The 20,256-nt window shown below is 42.9% G+C and overlaps 1 protein-coding gene across 2 annotated transcripts; it reads left to right on the top strand.

Annotated features, from left to right (window-relative positions):
* The first annotated feature begins 557 nt into the window (after positions 1-557).
* PACC1 (proton activated chloride channel 1) lies at positions 558-19,323 on the top strand. Of its 2 annotated transcripts, none has more exons than XM_062489286.1 (8): positions 558-997; positions 4,575-4,671; positions 6,381-6,482; positions 8,508-8,662; positions 9,512-9,654; positions 14,803-14,947; positions 17,926-18,030; positions 18,709-19,323. In XM_062489286.1, exons 1-8 carry the CDS (start codon positions 962-964, stop codon positions 18,868-18,870), a joined length of 945 nt encoding a protein of 314 aa, XP_062345270.1. In that variant the 5' UTR covers positions 558-961; the 3' UTR covers positions 18,871-19,323. The 2 variants fall into 2 exon arrangements, with proteins under 2 accessions (XP_062345270.1, XP_062345269.1); XM_062489285.1 differs by having other exon boundaries at positions 6,273-6,482.
* Positions 19,324-20,256: the final 933 nt, after the last annotated feature.

Genomic DNA, 20,256 nt, shown 5'->3' with positions numbered 1-20,256 from the left:
ATTGTTATTGTCAAAGGAACTGAAATCTTGGTTATTGATTTACTAAGTGTGGGCCTTAGAGGGAAATGATTGTCAGCAGGGACTCCCTTACAGTGTTGCATCTCAATGCAAAAAAAAAAATGTTGCACATGCTTTTCCTTGATGATGAAGCATGAACAATTATTTCCGTGCTGGACAAGGAGAAAAAGAAAAAAAACAAAACAAAAGAACCCCCACAAAACTGTAGGTATTTGTGGCCGCGTGGCTCGTGAATCAGTCCTTACGTGGTTTTGGCTTTTATTTTCCTGCAGTGCCCCATTGCTGCAGGCACAGTGTGGGTGGGTGATGCTGGATCCCAGAAACCTGGGGTTTTTTTGAGCTTTCTGTGCTTTCTGGCACTGACCCCCTTGAGAACACTATTTTTGAACTGAGACCTTGGAAAAGGGTTCCAAATTTGAGTGATGACCTCTTCACTCCAGGACTCCCGCAGGAGTTCTGTCTGCTGGTCAAGTACGCCTGGCGTTCCGGTGTTCTGGCAACATCCTTGAGCTCAGGAAAATTAAAAAAAAAAAAAAAAAAAAAAAAAAAAAAAAAAAAAAAAGGCCAATATTTTGGGCAGCTTGGGGGAGCCGGCTTTCCAAGTCTGCTTGTGTTAGCAGAGTTTGCGCTGCCAAGCAGAAAAGGCTCCTCTGAGGAGGGACAGATGTTGCCACCAACCTCCCCAGCAGCCCCTTAGGCGTGTGCCGAGTAGCCCGGACTACACCTCCCGGCAGCCCCGGTAAGGGGCGGGCACTGCCCAGGGCCGGGAAGGGCCGGGCGGCTCGGGGGTCCCGGCGGCGCCTGCGTGGCCCTGCCCGGGCGGGGCAGCTCGGCCCGGTTCAGTTCGGTTCAGCTCAGCTGGGCCCGGCTCAGCTCTGCCCGTGGCTGCCCCGCCCCGTGCGGTGCCCAGCGGGCGCTGCCCGGCCCCGCTCCCGCCGATGCTATGCCAAAGCCAGAGGTGTCCGCATCCTACCAGGAGGTACGGGGGACCGGGGGGGGGCTGACCGGCCGCCGGTGCCCGACCCGGGGCTCCCCGTGCGGCGAGCGGGGACAGCCGGCGTGGGCTCGGCTCGGCTCGGCAGCTGCGCTCTGCAGGAAGGAGCGGGTGGCTCGGGTGCGCGCGGTTCCGGCACGGTTCCGTGTTTTACCTGTGAACGTGGTCCAAATAGTGGGCAGCGGTTGTTTCAGGTGCGTGAGGTGCGTACAGCTGGCTTCTGTAGCCGGGGTTTGCTAGCAGGGGGATGGTCTGTCGGGTGTGAGAAGGGACTTGGGTACTAGAGCTCCCGCATCCGAAACTGAAGGACGCTTTATCACACTGCCAAAAGCCCGAGGCAGCGTCTGGTTTGCATATCAAAGTACAGGCTCGGCTCAAACCCGACTTCCTTGCTCGTTCCTCTCTCTCCTAATAGACCCACAAGCAATTTGTGCCAAGTTAGCAGCGGTAGATAGTTACAGCAGAGCACTTTTGTTTGTTTCTTGCAGGCAAAAGGGATGTAGATATTTTCCTTCGTCTGCACGTGACGGGTGGTTTGAGGCTCAGCTATAATACATTCTAATTTAGTGTGGTACTGTCTGTTTAGTTTCAGCTTCTGGTTTTTTTGGGGTTTTTTTGCCAGGCTAGAAGGCGTTGGAAGGTGATGAGTCAGCAGATCAGCAAAAAGCCTGTATTAACAAGTTCTCCTTTTATTTAAAGGAGTTTTATCCAGTAGGAAGGGTTTTAGCCCATCACTGTCAAGATTGGATTGACTTGTGTGCTTGTACCTAGGGAAGGTACTTGAGAGAGTTAATGAAGCTGCATTAGTACCTGAAGTGTGGAAGTGGATGATGCATGTTGTGTTTCCACCTTAAGTATCAGCCACCACTGACACTGCTCCATATGTTTGGGTTTATCCCAAACTGTGGCAGGAGTCAAGATAGGGTGTGTGTGTGTGTAAGTGCAGCAGCTGTGTGTCCCTTCCTTCTCCAGCACCTTCAGCAGTCTTAGTTGTTTCTACCCCTGGCAGGGATGCTCAGATGGCTGGAGTTACCTGTTCTGAGCTTCTGTTTGTCCAGTGCTTTTCTGTATATAGGACTGAAAAAGAACTGCTGGGACATGGGCAGGTTCCTGTGGTTGTTTCTCCCTCAGGTGTGTGTGCTGAAGCCAGAAGAATGCTGAGTGAAGGCCTGCTTCATGCCCATCCTGCCCTTGCTCTGCATCCTATTGCAAACTTAACTGCCCTGCAATCTCTATTCCTTCTGATTGGCACCATGCTTCACCCTTTATCAAAGGGCTGGCCTGTGAGGGTGAACCTGTTTGGCGTGCACCAGATTCACTGTTGGCAGAATTCCCAAATCCAGGAGGAGTGGCAAGTGTGAACTGGAATCAGCTGTCCTGCAGTAGTGCTGTGCTGGCTTCCCAGTCACTGGGATTGGGTTTGTAGGTCTGTGCTGGTCTGCCTTATAGAGTCAGGGTGCTGTGTGCTGCTCAGAACACAGTGGCTGAGCCATGCACAGTGCTGGGATCTTGGTGACTTCTTCTCAGTTCAGGTGTTCAGGATCTGCAGTAAAATATAGTTGTTTTTAGGGAGCAGGTCCTACACATCAGCTCAACCTGCTTACTGCATCTGAAGCAAACTCAGTAGTCCTGCTCTTGCCTGCAGTCCTTCTCTGGCTTTATGTGTGAAAAGCTTGTGAAACATTGTGAACCGGGATAAGAAAACATAGTTGCATATTGTTTGGGATTTTTTGTTTGTTTCTTAGGAAACATCTGAAAGGTTGTGTTTTCTGGGCCTATCACAGAATCATTTTGATTGGAAATTACCTCTAAGATAATTTTTCTATCGCTTGTTGAAAAAAGTTGCCGTAGGTCCTCTTGAGAGGATAGGAAATGTTTCTTATTTTGTACTTTTTAAACTTGTGTTGGGATCTCCTTGCCATCAGAAATAGAATTCACTTACCTTCCCAATAACCTCAGTCAACCCCAGCCGGTACTTGGGGAATCAGAGAGGTGTGGGGGTCAGCTGAGGAACTGCAGTGGCTTTATGTAACTTATATTACATTTGTTGGGTCAGCTCTGGTATCAGCAATTTGCATGAGTATAATTGGAGCTGGTTTCTCAGCTGATTTAGTATAACTAGTACAAGAGGTACAGTGAGTACCTTTCTTGGGTCAGAGTACCCTATTTTGGGTCAGATAATCAAACAGAACCAGCACGTTCCTACAGAAAGGAGCAGAGTTTTAATTTTCCCTTATTTTATGGTGATAATTGAAAAAGGTATCTTCAGTTGGACCCTGGAAAGAGTCTCGCACATGAGCTGAGTTTTTAGCCTACAAGTTACCTGTTCACTTCTTGCCTCATGCTGTGGGAAATCATGCTTCATTTATGTATTAAGCATTTAAAAACAGCTTGGTAACTGCTTTCATCTTGCTCAGCGTGGTGGAAATGAATACAGAAATACAGCGGGAGGTGATGGAGACTTTACGTCAAACTTTGAAAACATAAAATGAGTCGACTCTTTCCTAATAGGTTCTAATGATGATCTGGTAATGGCATAATGATGATTTCAGTACTGAATTAAAGTTGGGTGAAATAAAAGCACTCCCTTATGGGTACATGCATGTTACTGTTGTGTAAGTTAGGGGTGTAGTGTTTAATTGCATTGAGTGCAGCTGCAGCATTAACTGTGCCCCCATTTTCCTTGAAACAGGAACAAAGCTAATGGGTGTGCATTGTTGTAATCTCTGTGTCAGTTCCCACCACAAAAACAAACTTGGAAAACACACAAGAGATACTTTGTATTTATGAAGTATAAAATCTGTAGTGCTTCACAATGTCATGTGATGCTAATCTGATGTGACGAACTTCTGATTCTGACAGAAGTGGCCTGGCAGTTTGAGCCTAGACCTCTGAATAGCAAAACAAGAAAACATCTGGTCTCTGTTGGTGTTTCAGAAACACTGGAAGACTAATTAGTTGCATAACCACTAATATATAATAATGTGCACAGTAAGATCAAATAAGGACCAGAAATAGAGAGATACTGGACTGTTGTCTAATAATGACCCAGCCACCTGTGTGGCTGAGACTATTTCAGTGCCTTGCCTTTACACCTGTCAAAATGCATCTCGTGCTTTTTGTACCTCTTTATTAAGAAGTGCTAATGCTCTGTTTGCTGGTATGTGTTGTGGTTTCTTTATGCCTAAAAATACATTCTTCTGTGACAGAATGAAGTTCCCGCTTGTCAGAGAACATTGTCCTAATTGTGGGGTTAAAGTGTGTTGGAGCTGCTGGGGAAGTAATTATTTTGAGCTTGAATGGGAAGGTGACGTTATTGTTGAAGCAGCAGGGTAGAAGGTTAAACTTGTAGCATGCAAGTCACTTAATTTTTGGCTCTAAGTCTACAGAAATGTAGCCTTTGTCTTGTGAACAAGTGGAACAGATGTTGGGTGCTCTTGGACTGGGGGCATGCTTTTGTGTATTTGGTTAGTTGGAGCCTCTTTTATTTGTACCATAGAAATTCCAACAATTGCAAGTTGAGAGCATGTTTGGAAATTGAACCACTGTTTTAACTACACAGCTGAGGGAAGATGTGGAGCAGGTATCTGAAAATCCAACAGAGGAGAGAGAAGGAGAGATGGAAGTTCATGAAGATTCCAGCTCTGTTATTTTACCAGGTGAGAACTATTGACCCAAAAATTACTGATTTTTAGGGCCTGTTAGCTGCTGGTGCATGTGGCTTTGGTTGTTTTGGTTTTGTTATTTTATTGCACTTCTGAAAGTAAACAAAACACTAATTTCACTACTTATTTCAGTAATTTCACTTATTTATTTTACATTAATCAGTACTGATGGGAATCCAAGGAGGTTTTCCAAGGACTGATAGGAGAATATTTCTTTGTCAGGAGCTGTGCTCAATCAAAACAGCTTCAGCACATCTGACTCTGAGATAGCTTAGTATGTCATCTTCCTTGATGTGGTGTCTCACCTGAGTGGCAGTGGGTTCCAGGCAGAGTCTGTGCCAGATTTACATGAGCAAGGTACAGTATTGAATAGATGCTTTTAAATAGATTCTTAGTTAGAATGTCAGGCTGCTTTTGGAGGGCATGGAGCAGTTTTAAATGGACTTACTGCAGCTCAGGTGTGAGTGCTGAGGTTAGCCAGCCTGGAAGGAGTATGGCCCAAATGCCATGCAGCTGCTCAAGACATACTTGTTTCAGCAGTGCAATTTTATGTATAGTATATTAATGTCCTAATTGCCTTGGCTGCCATCTCCTGGCATGTAACTTGCCCACAGACATTTTTAAGTGGTTATGTGTGCAATAGGGTTCACTGAAAGGCTCATGGTTGCTGTGGGAAGACACGAACAGCAAACTGTAGAGTTGGAGAGCAGTGTGTGGCATGGCCTGACAGGACCTGACTCATTAGATGACAGCACACAGAACAGTCAGCAGGAAGCATGGCTGCTTATCTCCTTTCTTACATTGAGATTTTACATAAAATTTTGTGTGTTCAGCTGTACATTACTCATGACAGAACATGATGAGTAACTCAAGAGTACAGGAGCCTTTTCCTTAGAAGTACTGTCAAAAGAAATGGCAAATGTAAGGAGCATGAGTAAAGCAGTGTCTTGACTGTGTGTGAGTCTACTGTGAAGATTTAAAGAGAACGAGGTTTGAAGGAAAAGGAGGCTCTTGGGGTGTTTGGTCAGTCTCTTTCTAGCTGTAATTGGAAGAATCCTTCTATGAAAGTTTTTAACATGTACAAGGAATTATGAACCAGAGGGTAACAAATACCTAGTGACTTCTACCATGGTTGAGATGCAATGCATAGAGCTGGGCGTAAGCATTAGAATATTAAATCACTCCACTGGTGTCTGTGCTGAGTGTGTGTAAGAATCACTTTAGATTGGAAATGGGGGGAAAGGAGTTGTTTTTTTCCAGAAGTGAAGATTGACCATCAGCAGACTTTCTTGTGAACTTCAAACTTTGTTTCTTAGTGGTCCTTGAAAATAAACCTTGTTTCCTGCCTGCAGTGGCCTTCAGCAAAGTGCCAAATTCTGGCATGTGAAAAAGAGGCACAATCTTAAGTTGATTACACCTCATGCTTGAGAAGGAAGCATCTGCCTGGCTGATCATCAAAACCAGAATTAGCTGTGTTTTTTTAAATCAAGCTGAGTTTGAGGCATACTTTCCTCTCACGTGATTGATCTTTAAATGAAAATTCAGCAAAACTACCTGTATTTTAAAGTACCAACCCATATTCTGTTTGGTTCCAGATGGTGAACTGGGTACCACTACCCCTTCTTTGCGTTTCAGCAAGACCTGCCTAAAGAATGTTTTTTCAGTAATTCTCCTGTTTATTTATCTGCTGCTCATGGCTGTAGCTGTGTTCCTTGTCTACCAAACCATCAGTGACTTCAGGGAGAAGCTGAAGCACCCAGTGATGTCTGTCACTTACAAGGAAGTGTCCTTGTATGATGCACCTGGTAAGAGTGGTAACAAGAAAATGGGTCAAGTTCTTGTTCATGTTTTTCTTGAATTGTTTTAAATTTTTGACACTCATTCTCCAGAGCCCAGAGTGCATTTGATCCGGGTCTTTAATTTCCTCACTTTAGATTAAAAAGTTTTGTTGACTTTGCACAGAAATGTTAACATTGTACAGGAGATTTTTGGGAGCTTCCATGCCAATAACATGAATGGCAGAAGCTGTCAAGAATTATGCAACAAGTCATAGTTAAGAAGTGTTTTCAGACTCTAGGATAAGTCTTCTTCTAGGGGAGAAAGATAATTCCTTTTGGAAATACTCACCAAACTGTATTATTCAGAGTAACACATAGGATGTGCCTCAGGAGCTCAGTGCTGTGCTGGGCAATGAGATACCGTTCACAGTAAAGAAGGTGAATTTCTCAAATCAACCACAAAATAACCACAATACCACTTTCTGCTTCCACCCTGCCTTGTTTACAATGTGGTATTACATCAGTAGGCAATGAAAATGTGATGTGTCTGCAGGGAACAATGTTGGCATAAAAATGCAGCGTGGCAGCAGAAAGTGTTGCAGTTTGCAGGAGGAATTGCTCCACGGGAACATATTTGCCTAGTGAGTTCTGTTGTTATTATTCTTTTTAATTGTCCAGTAGCCATTCATAAGGAGAGCCATGGTAGCAAATGCAGCTCAGTCAGTCATCAGTGAGTTTCCAGTTTAACAATAACACTTCTGTTTGAAGTGTTACCACATTTTCCAAAAGCCCTCTTCAGTAGTTGTGGCTGAAAGGTGTTTTGAGTTGTTGCCAAATTACTGTAGTTACTTTTCTCTATGGCCAGTAAGGCCCAGCTCTGGAAGTAATGTCTTGTGTTTTTTGGGCCATAGGAATCTGACTATTAGAGCAAGCAAACTCAAGCTTTTCCCCTTTTTATTTTTTCCTTCATGGGAGCTTTTCATACAGCAAAAGGAAGAAAATAAGTAGATTTTAAGTAAACAGAGCAGCATACGTATAAATCCAAAAGTATTGTTGGAGATCCCTGCAGATCAGAGAACCTAAATCAATGTAGTCCTTTGTTTTATTGCTCTATTAAAATTATAAGATGGCAAGTTGCAAGCATGGAACTCTGAAGAAAGGAATAAAGCATTTGAGATATGCTGAGTGCTTTGACATCTCACATTTTGGTGGGCAGGTCATCTCAGTTGTGAGTTAATGATATCTAATCAATCATACTTTTTTTTTTTTTTAATTGAACTAGATTATCTTCCAGCAAACTTATCTCCAATAATAAATATGGCATAGGTGGTGTAAAAGGATTTTGAGGTTTGGCTCTTGTATTTTGGCAGCCTTCCAAAGCTGAGATGGCTGAGGTTGTTTGAATGCACTGTTGGACTGGAACAGGAGGTTTATGGCATATGTGGGTTTCCATCCAGGAGTAGTTGCTTGCCCTACCCAGTGATGTAAATAATAAGGGATGTAGCAGTTTGTGTTTGATGGCTCTGATTTTTATCATGATGTCACATTCAGTTAACAGAAGATGCTGTATTCTGAAGAGCATCTTTTCACTCCTATAAGCTTGGCCAGTGATCTTTGATCTGTCGTGTATGGAATGTACATGATTTCCAATTAACACTTGGTGTCTTAAACGCTAATATCTGAAACCTAAAGTGCTACATATCCCATTTGATGCTACCTAACATATTTTACAGATTCATCTGGATTTGAGAGGGACTGATGGATTAGCTGCTGGCTTGTGAGAAGACTAGGAAAACTTTGGTAGCTTCCATGAATCCTGAATTGTTTTAACAAAATATGAACGCTGATTTTTATTCAATGCATTGTGGGGGTTCTGTCCTGATGCAGTTGGTGCTTTTGTCCTGCTCCAGAAAAATGTGGAAGTGTGTGGTTTAATTTGATTATTTTGTAGCATCTTAAGGACAGCTCAGTATCCTGTGGGATTCCAGAATGAAAATCTATGTCCTCAGGAAGGAAATCAGTGCTCTCAAATATTTTTTTCTCCCCAAATAGGTATTGCCTTTTACCCAGGCAAGGCTCGGCTGCTTAGCTGCAAACATCATTACTACGATCACATTCCACCTCTGATAAATCCAGGTCAGCCAGGAGACATTGAATGCACCACTCAGAGGATCAACTACACAGATCCTTTTACTAATCAAACTATGGTAATAACAATGTAATAGAACAAAGCTTATTCAGTGTGGATTTTCTGCTAATAATCTTGTTGGAAAGTAAAAGTATGTACTACATGCTGTAAAAAAAATTCCTTCCTTCTGGTATGGATTTTTTGTAAGCCATCTGTCATTTTGTTTTCAGAAATGTAAAAGACCCCAGTCAGAGTATGTATGGGTTATGGAAAATCAGCTGTCCTGTGGGTGTGTGCAGCACAAAACCCTTAATGGGATAAAATAAGTAATTTTTCACAGTGAATCTCTCACTTCATTCTTGTCCTAAATTCACTGGGAAGCATTTTCCTTGATATTGTAAATCTAGCTTTGATTGAAAGCAATATCAGTATCCATTAAAGGAGGATCGCTAATCTCCTCTTATATGTTTGCTGGGAATTCATACATGAATTCCTGCTGGGAATTAAATACCATGTTTATTTCACACTTGGAAGAATCTTAAATGGGCACCAAGTGTTTCATTACACTGAAATGCTTTGAGCCAGCAAGGTGGGTACACTGAGTGCTAAGTATGTCTTAAATTGCCCTTAGAAGAGCGGAGAAGCTTGCTTCTGTGTAAACAAAAGTCCACAACCCACAAATGACCATATTTAATACTTAAATATTAATATTTAAACGCTGAATATTGATTTAAAACCTCCTTTTTAAACTAAAAGGAGGGACTCAAGTGGCATTCTTGTTAGGTATTTTAAGAGATGTGTACTTAGTAGCAACCAAGAAACTCTTTGTGTGTATTAGATTTCTATAGAGTATTAGTGCCAGATGGCAAATTAATGAACAGGAAATGAGGATTCCTTTGCTCCTCTCACCATCTCTGTTTGCTTTCAGAAGTATGCTTTGGTTGTTCAAGGCCCTCGTGATGTGAAGAAAAGGGAGCTGGTGTTTTTGCAGTTCCATTTAAATGAAACAGACCAAGATTTTAGTGCCATTGACTACCTGCTGTTTTCTTCTTTCCAAGAGTTTGTCAGCAGGTATGTAAAGGGGAGATGAGCCTGTGGCTGCATTGAAATTACTGTCACAATACTTGTGAAAGAAGGGCATTTTCAGTAAAAAACCAGGCAGGATTTTATGATTTTTTTAAAATGTTTGGACTATGTTGATGCTCTTTCATTTCTTTGTTTACTAATCTGACCTTTAAAAAAGTGCATTGAGGGCTTTTTCAGTGACATAAACTGTTCTTCAGCTGTGCTTAACTCATTTGTTGCTGCACTTTCTAAAAGCTTGGAGTTTGTGGTGGCTTCCTGCTGTCTGCTGCTGTGGGTGATCAGGAGGTTTGCTGTCCTGGGTAGTGTGTCAGGAAGTGCACCAAGAACACAAATATATCTGTACCATTTGAGGGTTTTTAAAGCAATTACTGTGGAAGTTAGATCCCTAGATTGCTATGTTGTGATTTCACTGAAAGATTAACTTCACCCTTTGTATTACTGGCTTCATTTGAGATTCTGCAGAATGATGTAAATTCATATATGGGGTTTTCAAAATTGCTTTTGTATTGGTTTGACATTGGTATCATTGGTGTATCTAATCAACCCTCTAATTTTAACAAGAATGAAATCAGTCCTGCCTTGAACTCTGTTGAAAGACCCACTCTTTTCCCCACCTTTTGAGAATAAATTTCATACTTAATGGTTTAATTTTTGCTTTAATTTAAATTCACGTTCTGTTATTCTCTCTGAGATCCAGATTAATAGTTAGTCAAGAAATATTAGTCACAGTGACACCTGATAGAAAGCTTTAACTTGATAATAGATGCTCAGTGGAAAAGGGACAGGGGATAGAGGATCTATGCAGAACAAAATGAGGTGAAGGAGGGAAGAGAACAGATTTTATTGTAGCAAGGCTGTCTCAGAGGCTTGGACATGGTCATACTGATGCTTTTCAAGTGGATCAAAGACTGGAATGTTCAGAGACAATACCTCTGGGTGGCCAAAGACCAGCTAGCTGGATTTGCCTTTCACAAAGCATTTCTACTTCATTGAAGACATCCTAAGTCTGTTTTCTGTAACTGCACTGAAGCACCTCATAAAATGCTAATGTTCTGGGTACTTTAGGCATTGATATTTTGGGGTGGGAGAATACCTGTTAAGAGTAGTAGTGTAGAAGGTGCTGCTTTTTCCTTATGTTTGTTTTTTTCTGGTTTTATGGTTTGTGCTCTACGCTTACAGTGGGACCAATTGCAGCAGGGTGCTCAGCTCTTTCTATACTGACAGACACAAGAAGTGCCTGAGACCACCCCTGGTGTTGCACCTGGCTTAGGGCAGGATGAACTGCTCAGTCTGTGCATCCTCAAGCCTTGGAAGGCACATGGAAAATAGGGATATTTGTTTGGGGATGCAGCCTTTGTGCTTGCTTGAGGCAGGTAGTAGGAATGGGAGTTAAAACTAGTTTTGAACTAACCCAGGTGAATGGTGGCATTAGCAAGGGGATGAAGGCCTTAGTGGTAAATGGTCTGTGTGTCTAGATGGAATTCAGGAAAAAAAACAGCTGTGAGCAACAGGCAAGTGATGTCTTTTTTGCAGCATCCTCCAAAACTCAATACAAATGGTGTGGCTTATCTTGCTCAGTACTGTGTTTGCTGTCCTGGCATAAACTGGCTGGGCTTAGGGCAGATTGGGAGTTTACATTTCTCCTGGCTATGAAAAGTGCATGTGAAACTACACTGTGTTTGTGTAGAGCACTCATTCTGTCCAGCTTCCAGCAGAAGAGAAAATAGAAATGATTTCTTGTTCATCAGCAGATGCTAAATTTAGCTGATGGGAAGTCTGGATTAAGATATCTGTAGAGACTGTTGTGTGTCCTTCCATACAGCCCCTGAAAACTTCAGTTACTGGCCTCTGTTAACTGCTTTTCCTGACAAAGTGTCTCACTGGTTATGAGAGCCCAGAATAACACTGTGCCCAGCAGTTCAAGTACAGTGTTACCAGAGGTGCCACAAGCAATAAAAAAATGACATCTAAAGACTTGTACCTTTAAGGGATTTTTTTTTTTTTTTTTGCGGTGTAGTGAGTGCTGAGGGCTCAAGCAAGGTCCAGTTGTTTCTGTTAAGGGCTTTATTCTCTGCAGCTCTTCTGTTAAAATTGGATCAGACTCCATGAAACTGGCACTGCTCACTGGTTTTGTTCTGGTCTCCACAGAACACTGCTGCACTGTGTGCTGTTATTGGCCTCTGAGCTGGAGGGAGATGCTGCTGGCTTCTTTTTCTTTTTAAGGCAGTGGCAGCTGCTGTCTGTACCATATTAATTGGAGGGAGTGAAATAATGAAACTCTTGCAAATTACCCAAAATATGTGGTTAAAAATACAAGTTCCTCTCCTGAACTGTCATTAGGCTAATACATGGGGTTTAGAAGAAAATCCTCTGAGTATACTCCTGACAAAACTATTGTTAGTGTAGCATGTCAAATAACATATGGTCCTGTGAAACGATGGATACCAGTGTGAAGAGATCTGAGATTATTTAAGGGTCTAAACAGAGCTCCATGTTCATGTCTCTGATCTGGATTGCTGCATGCAGAGAAATACAACATAGAAGGGTTGAGACTCATGGTACCACACCAACCTTTATTAGATGCCAGGGCTGTTTGAGATTTTCCTGCTCTCAGGAAACACAAAAGCAATAAGCACAGATTGGGTTTGAGCCATCAGTGGGTTTGGCTCTTGCTGTTGCATTGGAATCTGCTGGTGGGATGTCCTAAACTTCTCTGGCTCTCATGGGGTGGTCCACAGACACTGGTGTTAGAAGGATCCACTGCAGCACTACAACCCAGTCCAGAAATAGGTTAGTGACTCCCACAGATTAAAAAAAAAAAAAAGGAGAGAAAAGGAAAAACACCAAATGGCAACAAAAAATGAGGTGTAGCTTATGTGGGTTGTCTCTCTTTGGTGTGAAGAGGGAATTAAAACAAACTGCCTGGAGAACTGCTTTTCAGCTTAAAATCCCTTTCCTGTCTTGTGTTCACTTGGTTGTGTGTGATTTTAAATCTGTGTTATTTGCCCTCTGCTATAATTTGTGCAAAGCTTGTGCCTCTCTGCTGTCCTGTCCACCCCCCTTTTTTTCCCCTCACTCTGTGGCAATGGTCTGGATTACGGAGGTGCCTCTCAGATCGCTTCTCCTAAGATATTATTAATCCTTCTTTTCCAAGTGTACAATTACTGTCAAAGGCAAAGCACACTGCTGCTGTCTGCCTGCCATGGAAGTTGTGGCTGTAACATTCAACTCTGTGTCATAACTTCCTGCCTCATTTTTCCATGTTGGCTTGGAAAGCTTTTCTAGGATGCTGTATTTAGCCAGCCATTAGGCATATGACTGGCTGGCAGAGTGCTAATTATGTGTGTGCTCCCCTGTGCTGTCCCCTCAGCTGCTGCTCTGCCCACATCCCAAGGGGGGAAGCAGTTGTTGGATTAGGTGTTCCTGTGTCACTGGTTTGCTCTGGTGAGGAGCAGAGGTTTTGTCCTTAGGCTCTACCCACGTCTTTCCTGTGGCAGGTAGAGAAGTGCCATCCTGTTGGGGTCATTTAGTGACCTCATGTCAAAATAAAGATGTTCCTAACTTCCTACAAGACCCTGGGAGCAGCACCTGTCCTGATAGGTAGCAAGGTGTATTAGTTTTTCTTTCCAGAAACCCTTCTCTTTTCTGTGCATGTATACAGTGGAATTCTGTGTTTGGGTCTGAAGCCCTGATTTGGGAGAATGGCTTTGCTGGGTTTTGCCTTCTCATGGACATGTGTGTATTCATCTATTAAGCCTAAGCAGGTGGTGTGGTGCAGAGTTGCAATCAATGTGGTATTTATATCAGTGCAGTCCTTTTGGTCCTTGTAGACAGGCCACCTTGGTTTGTAGGAAGGAAAGAAGTCCCCAGTTTGAAAACTAAAGCAAAAAACAGGAAAACTGCCAAGTCCAGTCAGTGCCAGACAAATCTTCCTGACTGGCCTGTTCTGGGACAAGAACTTGCTTCTTCACCTCTGTTTTTCTTCTTTACTTCTTTGCATTTTTCTCCTGGAAGACCAAAACACCTTGATCTCATAAAAGCCTGGTTATGCACACCATCTGCCTTAAAAGCAAAGAACACTCTTTCCCTTTTCCTAGGTAGATGGATTTAGTCTGGATCAAAACCTCCTCCCTTTTAAGGACCAACATACCCTGGCACATCTCTACAACCTGAAATCTATCTTAGTGAAAAACAGCCTTTAATGATTCATGACTTCTCACAGTGGTTTGTTTACCCCTTCTTCTCAAATGAAACCTTATTGGAGAAGCAGCTGCAGGTCTGGGCTAATTTCACAGGGATGACATGAAAATGGCTAAAATCACAGTACCAAGGAGCTCCAAGTAAATGGCATGGTTAATTCTAAGCTATGTCCTGTGCAGCTGGTAGAGAAGAGATGAGACCAGATATGCCTTAAAGCTACCTCTTCGTTACTTGAAGCATGAGGGATGTTGGAGCCTTAAAGATTTCCAGTCACAGTATTAAAAAAAAAAAAAAAAAAAAAAAAAAAAAAAAAAAAAAACAAAAACCAACCCAACCAAAACACACAAAGCAATCCTGCTGTTCTGGGGGCTGCAAATAGCTGTGACTGCATATTGGGAAAACAGCAGTGTCATTGCAGGTAGGAGCCTTACACCAAAGCTAGTGTTTCCAAAATAATAGGAATATCCTGAATGTAAGTTTTCAGGCATTTTAAGCATGTCTGCATTGCAAGTGGTTTATTTGGCAACCAGAAATGAGGTGAAGCACCCTGTCCTTCCTCTAGACTCTTCCTGCTGTCTCTTGCTTCTTAACATGGTGATGAGTTGTTTCCTGAGGTCCTGACTCTGCTCCTTTCTGTCCCAGAGGTGACAGATGAGTAGAGATAAACTCCCTGTGAGGCAGAACATTCCCTACAGGCAGGCACAGTTCCAGGGTTGTAGGGCACCAGGTAAGCCATCTGCAGTTAAGGATGCACCAGTGAAGTGCTACCATTTATGAAAACATCACTACATACAATGTTTTAGATATGTTGAATTTAGCAGGTGGAGGATAAAAGGAATTGTGAACATAGTTTGAAGTGCCTGTGAGTCTGACATTCTCCTGTCTACAGTGCTCAGTTTGGTCAGTAAAATAATGGGTTTTTTTTCCCTTTAGTCCAGAAAAAGCAAAATTCATGAAGGACTGTGAAAGCTCATACTCCAGCTGGAAGTTTTCTGGAGGCTTCCGAACTTGGGTCAAGATGTCCTTGGTCAAAACAAAAGAAGAAGATGGTAGTGAGACTGTTGAATTCAAGCAAGAGGTAAAAAACAAAGAAAATAAGAATTCATAATGTTATGGGAGTTTGTGTTTTGTTTCATTGCATCCACTATGCCACTTTACACTGAGCAGTTTTCACTCTAGTTACTCACACTGTTGCCCAAGAAGGAGGGATTCTGTAGAAGTGTAAGTGTCTTGATGTGCTCAGATGTTGGTATGGCCTCGTGACAGAGCTCAGGAAAATGTCTCCTAACAAGGAGGCCAGAAATCCAGGCCTCAGATGGGTTATGACACTTGTAGTCTGAGGTAAGGGTCCCAAGAGACTGACATAGAAATATTAACACAGCTACCTGTAGTTCAAGGTGGAGAGCAGTTGCCAAAGTAATTGTCTAAACAACAGTTACTGTTGGAAGGACGTATTGTTTAGATTGCTACTGATGTTGGGATGAAGAGGTAAATGTAAGGCTTGTATCCTTTGTAGCATTATCATGTCTGCTTTTTGTTTGGGTTTGGATTTTTTAGCTGTTCAGTGTCCTTAGAAACATGGAGTAACATCACTTCTCACATCATTTAAAACTGGAAAATATGCAGGTGGAAGATGCAAGCTTATCTAGAGAGGAAACGAGATATTCCTGACTTTCATTCCTGTTCTGCTCATATTAATGAACAGGAAAATGACCGTGTTTTGAGTTTGTTTTGCTTCCAGTGTTGGTTGGAAAGAAAGTATCTCACTGGTGGTGAGAAAAGAAAATTTTAAGAACTGTCCTTTCCAGAGGGTGTCTCTTTCAGAGATGGTACTTTCTCTTAGTCCATGGTACTCATGGAAAGAGTGTTTTGGGGAGAGCAAAATGAAGCAGAATCTTCAGTTCTATCTTTAGTTCTCACAGTTAGATGTTACATGGCACAGCTTTAAGAAAAAAACAGAGCTGTGACTGTGAGAGGTTACCCTCCTACTCCACCAGAGAAGGATAGGAGGCAAATACCAGAGTCATGCAAGTCCCAAATTAATACCTTGGTTTGGAGGAGAGGAAAGAATGCATCAGTCTGCTGCTGCCATGTAAGCACTGACAGCAGCTGTCCATCTGTCCTTCATCACCTACAGCTCTGTATCATTTGCTATTTGGTGCTTACCAAGTGCAGGGTTTTTGAAAGTCCTCCTTTGTGTGCCCAAGTCTAACATGTCTCAAAGTGGAAACAAAAGGCTGGCTCAAATTCAGAAAAAAAAGAGAGCTTTTTGTGGCCATAAACATTTCTTTAGTTCAGCAGTTATGGACTCTGATCATCAGACTAAGTGAACACTGTTGCTGGTTCGGATTTTCTGTTTGTTTTGTGGGTTGGTTTGTTTGTTTGTTTGTTTTAATAAAACCTAGGAACCAGGAATCAGATCCCTATTAATAATACAGCAGAAATTGACACAACTCAGACATAAATTGCACTTGCTTTGTTTGACAGTACAGCACCTGCTCAGATTGCACCAGGAAGTCCATTAGCCTTTCAAATCCCAGCCTGGGAGCTGGCATACCAGGAAGATGGATACAAATACTAGGTCGAGCAGAACAGTCACTCACTGTGCTAACTAGCCCAGCAGTCATTAATTTGTATTTTCTTCCTTTCCTATTCCCTTCGTTTAGCCTTGTGTGCTGTTTGTTTCCTGGTATGCAGTTTTCTTGGATGAGTGTGGTTGGGGTGCTGGTACCCTGCAATAAGGAAATGAGCTGTACAAGTGTGGGGCAAGTCTGCAGCAAAGGTGTTTGACCAGAAACCAGGAGCTGGGGAATCTCCATATGCTTTGAGTGGCCATGAATAGTGTTCTAGCTCCTGCTTCTACTTGTCTGCAGCCTAAAATCTGTTCAAGGCTGTGACTGTGGAGAAGACTGAGAGAAACCCTGAGGTGTTTGTAGAGAAACTACACCATGGTAGATTGGAGGCTTTTGTGGCACGTCATTCCCTCATACAGTGGGAAGGCTTGTAAGGAGATGAAGGGAGTGGTCTGCTTAGACTTTCAACTCAGCCATCCTCTGCCTGGAAAACCAGGCTCACAAAACATAGGAAAGGCATGTTCTTCCATCATCTGTCTCATTTTCATGTCACAACCCTGATACAAAGTCCGGTGCTGCTGGATTCATTGCTTCCAGTACAAAATTAAACAGGATGAGCAGCAGTACTCCCCTCTGCACACAGCAAGATGTAAACACTCCTTGGAGGTTTGGAGAAGTCCTTCCACCACTGTGCTTTCCTGAGGTCACTGTGTGGCTCTTGGGCAGCTTGTGTTGTCTCCTAGGAGCAGGGGGCAGTTCAAACTGTGTTGGTTAGTGCCTGTGTACAAACCCTGTGTAGTTTGTGCCCTAGGCTGGTGGCAGGTGGCACAGTACAGGTGCTTTCCTGGGACCCAATGTCTTAATAATTTTCCTGGTTGTGGTTCCCAGACTCTGGTTTCCAATGGCTGTAACATAGTCTGGTATCCTAACCCAGTTCCCTGTTGGAATTGTGTTACAGCTCTCTGCTGGGCAGTGTTAGTTTCAAGTGGTGACCTAGTTAATGGGCAGTACTGGCAAGTATGGGTTTGGTTAACACCTGGGCTTCTTTCCTTCCATGTTCCTTCTGCACTTGCTGGAATGCTCTGGTCTATTCTACAACCCATTTTTCAAAAAGAAGGATTCTTCCTGCCACCACTATGTGGTTCTCTGGGAAATAAAACTAATTTAACATTAATTCATGAGAATTTTCCAAATATTGTATTACTGCAAGTAAATGAATTTTGGAAATTAACTGTCCCCTCCTGAAAGGCAATGTAGAAATTGTAGTGTGATGTGAGTGAGAAATAGGAAAATAATATGTACATGAGACAGGGAGAAAACTGTCCTCGCCATATTTTGGCAGCCCATTGTTCTAGGTAGAGAAAGGCTGTGGTGGAAGTCCCTAAATGGTCTGGTATTTTCAGCTTGTCACAGCCTTTTCTGTTGCACAAGACTCACTGACCACTGAAGAAAGTAACCTGCACTTTTTTTTCCCTCTCCCCAGACCAGTGTGGTTAACTACATTGACCAGAGAACTAAACCAAGGAGTGACCAGCTGTTCTTTGTGGTGTTTGAATGGAAAGATCCTTTCATACAGACTGTTCAGGACGTGAGTGACCCACTAGTCCCTTCTTGAATCACTGTCTGACTGTGCATGCTCGTGGTTTGTGTGTGCATGTCCTTGCCTCTGTTACCTCCCTTCAAGAAGAAATGCAGGGAAGAGTAAGGATACATCTGAAATTTTAGTGTAGGCTCTTCCTTATGTCCAGTAATGCATTCTATGTGGAGGTCAGGATCATCTGATGCTTTTCCTTGGGCTGGTGACACTCAGCATTCTGCTTGTATCTAAGGAAAGGGCCTGTCCCCCTGTGTTCTAGCAAAGAGTAGCTTCAGGTCAGGGCTGAACTTTTTGCTTTAATAAATCTTACTGGGTAATCTGATTTAATGACTTTTTATTAATTGACAAGAAACCTAGGCTGAAATAATAAAAATAGCCTGGTGTATTTTTAATCCGTTATTAGAATAAATTCATTAGAATAAAATGTGGTACTGTATTTACCTGACAACCAAGGTCCCAGCAGCAGCAAAATCTACAGTGTTGGTGTTTTCTTGCCCAGCACTGAGTGTGAATGCAGACTGTGTGGGACAGGAGTTGATCCTTTGGTCTCCTGCTGTCCTAGCAGGACTCAGGCACCTCCTTGGCCTTTAGAGCCTATTCCCATGCATCTCACTCCTCTCCACCTCTGTGGAAGCAGATGAGGGGACTAATATTTGTCATCTCTTTCAGATTATCACAGCAAATCCCTGGAACATGATTGCTCTTCTTTGTGGTATCTTTCTGGCCCTGTTTAAGGCAGCAGACTTTGCCAAGTTAAGTGTTAAGTGGATGATCAAAATCCGAAGAAGGCATCTGAAGAGGACTCGACAAGTAACGAACCACATAAGCTGAGACTAAGACTGCCTTTTAACTCTTCATAGCAGGAGGGATAGAAAATAACTGGAATGAACTGCAATCAGCAATTAAAGCTGAAAACCAGGTATGCTTTCTTCCAGAGAGATGCTGGCTGGAAGAACAGCCTAGTGAACTGGCCTTGGAACTGCAGAAGGAGCTAACTCTAGGACAGGTCTAACAAACTCATGCTTTTCTAGTCCGAGTTTAACAAGTTTGCCACAGGGGGAACCGGGGGAAAGGAGGGAACTCACTAATGTTCAGAAAGTCATCACTGTAGTAAATTGTGGAAAAGTGGACAGTGTTTGAACGTTTCTCAGACAGACCCTTTAGTTGCTCCATCAGCTGTGAGCTGCTCCCATAGCACAGTCACTGCCTTGATGGCACTTAGTGGAAGGTGAAGTACTCTGAAAACATCCTGGGCTCTCTGAAGTATGTTTTGAAACAAAATACACTGGAATTCTATTACATGTCATCTTTAAATCAAAGTACGACTTTAATATTAAAAAATACTTCAGGTAATCTATTGTGTGCCTTCTTTGAAACTACCTGCTCTCAGGTTTGGAAGGAGCTTTACTGGAGGGCAGAAGTGGTATGGCATGAGGATAAGGTGAAAATCACTGATCAGTCCAGCTCAAAGGAAACTCAAGCAACAGGACAACGGGGGGGCTGAGCTGGTGGCTGATCTCAAAGTCTGTCTCAGGCTGTTGTTTATCCTTCTTTCTGGCAGTCTTTGCTGAGGAAGTGAAAAATAGTCTTTCATCAGCAGGGCATGGAACTGTGATTCTCTGTTCTTTGGGGAATGCCTGCTCACTAACTGTGCTGGGGTGCTGGTGTCTTTTTCTTCCTTATAAGTCCCTTGTTAGTTGAGATGCCTGACTTGGACGTGTGGAGTCTACAGGGAACAGGGCACCACTGTGTGTTTGCTCTGAAGGCTTTGCTGCAAGGATGCCAACTCACACTTTGCTTCTTCCTTCCTCTTCCAGTAGAGTATTTAGAGGGCTAAGTGTATCAAAAGTACCCCCTCACCATCCTTTCTTGTTTCTGGCATCTGAGGAAGCCTTTGGGGACAAAATTTCCTACTTTCAGCTGGCTTCCAGAGCAAATTAAGGTACTGCATTCACCAGACACGGCCTTAAACAGGGGAGCAACAAGTAACTGTAGTAAAATAAACACAATAGCAGCACTGGCTTCTTGGGGGGAAATGTTTAATCAGCGTACAAAGATGGTTGCATGGGAGAAAGGTGGTGTCCAGTCCCCAGTTATCTTCAGTAACAGGAGCAATGATGGCTTCTAACAGCTCAGGCTAGTGCACAGCAAGGGGATGAGATTAAACTGGACAGGAGCAGCAAAGGCCAAACACTGCATGGTTGAAGGAAAAAGAGC

This window comes from Cinclus cinclus, chromosome 3 (genome assembly GCF_963662255.1).
Source record: "Cinclus cinclus chromosome 3, bCinCin1.1, whole genome shotgun sequence".
NCBI lineage: Eukaryota > Metazoa > Chordata > Aves > Passeriformes > Cinclidae > Cinclus > Cinclus cinclus.
This window is presented reverse-complemented; position numbering and strand designations above follow the sequence as displayed.

What these genes read in the sequence shown, in the direction of transcription:
- PACC1 (XM_062489285.1), top strand. Translation starts at nt 962, where the DNA reads ATGCCAAAGCCAGAGGTGTCCGCATCCTACCAGGAG. An exon ending in TTCCAAGAGTTTGTCAGCAG is followed by an intron (nt 9,655 to 14,802) that starts GTATGTAAAGGG and finishes TTTTCCCTTTAG; the next exon opens with TCCAGAAAAAGCAAAATTCA. An exon ending in CTGTTGAATTCAAGCAAGAG is followed by an intron (nt 14,948 to 17,925) that starts GTAAAAAACAAA and finishes CCCTCTCCCCAG; the next exon opens with ACCAGTGTGGTTAACTACAT.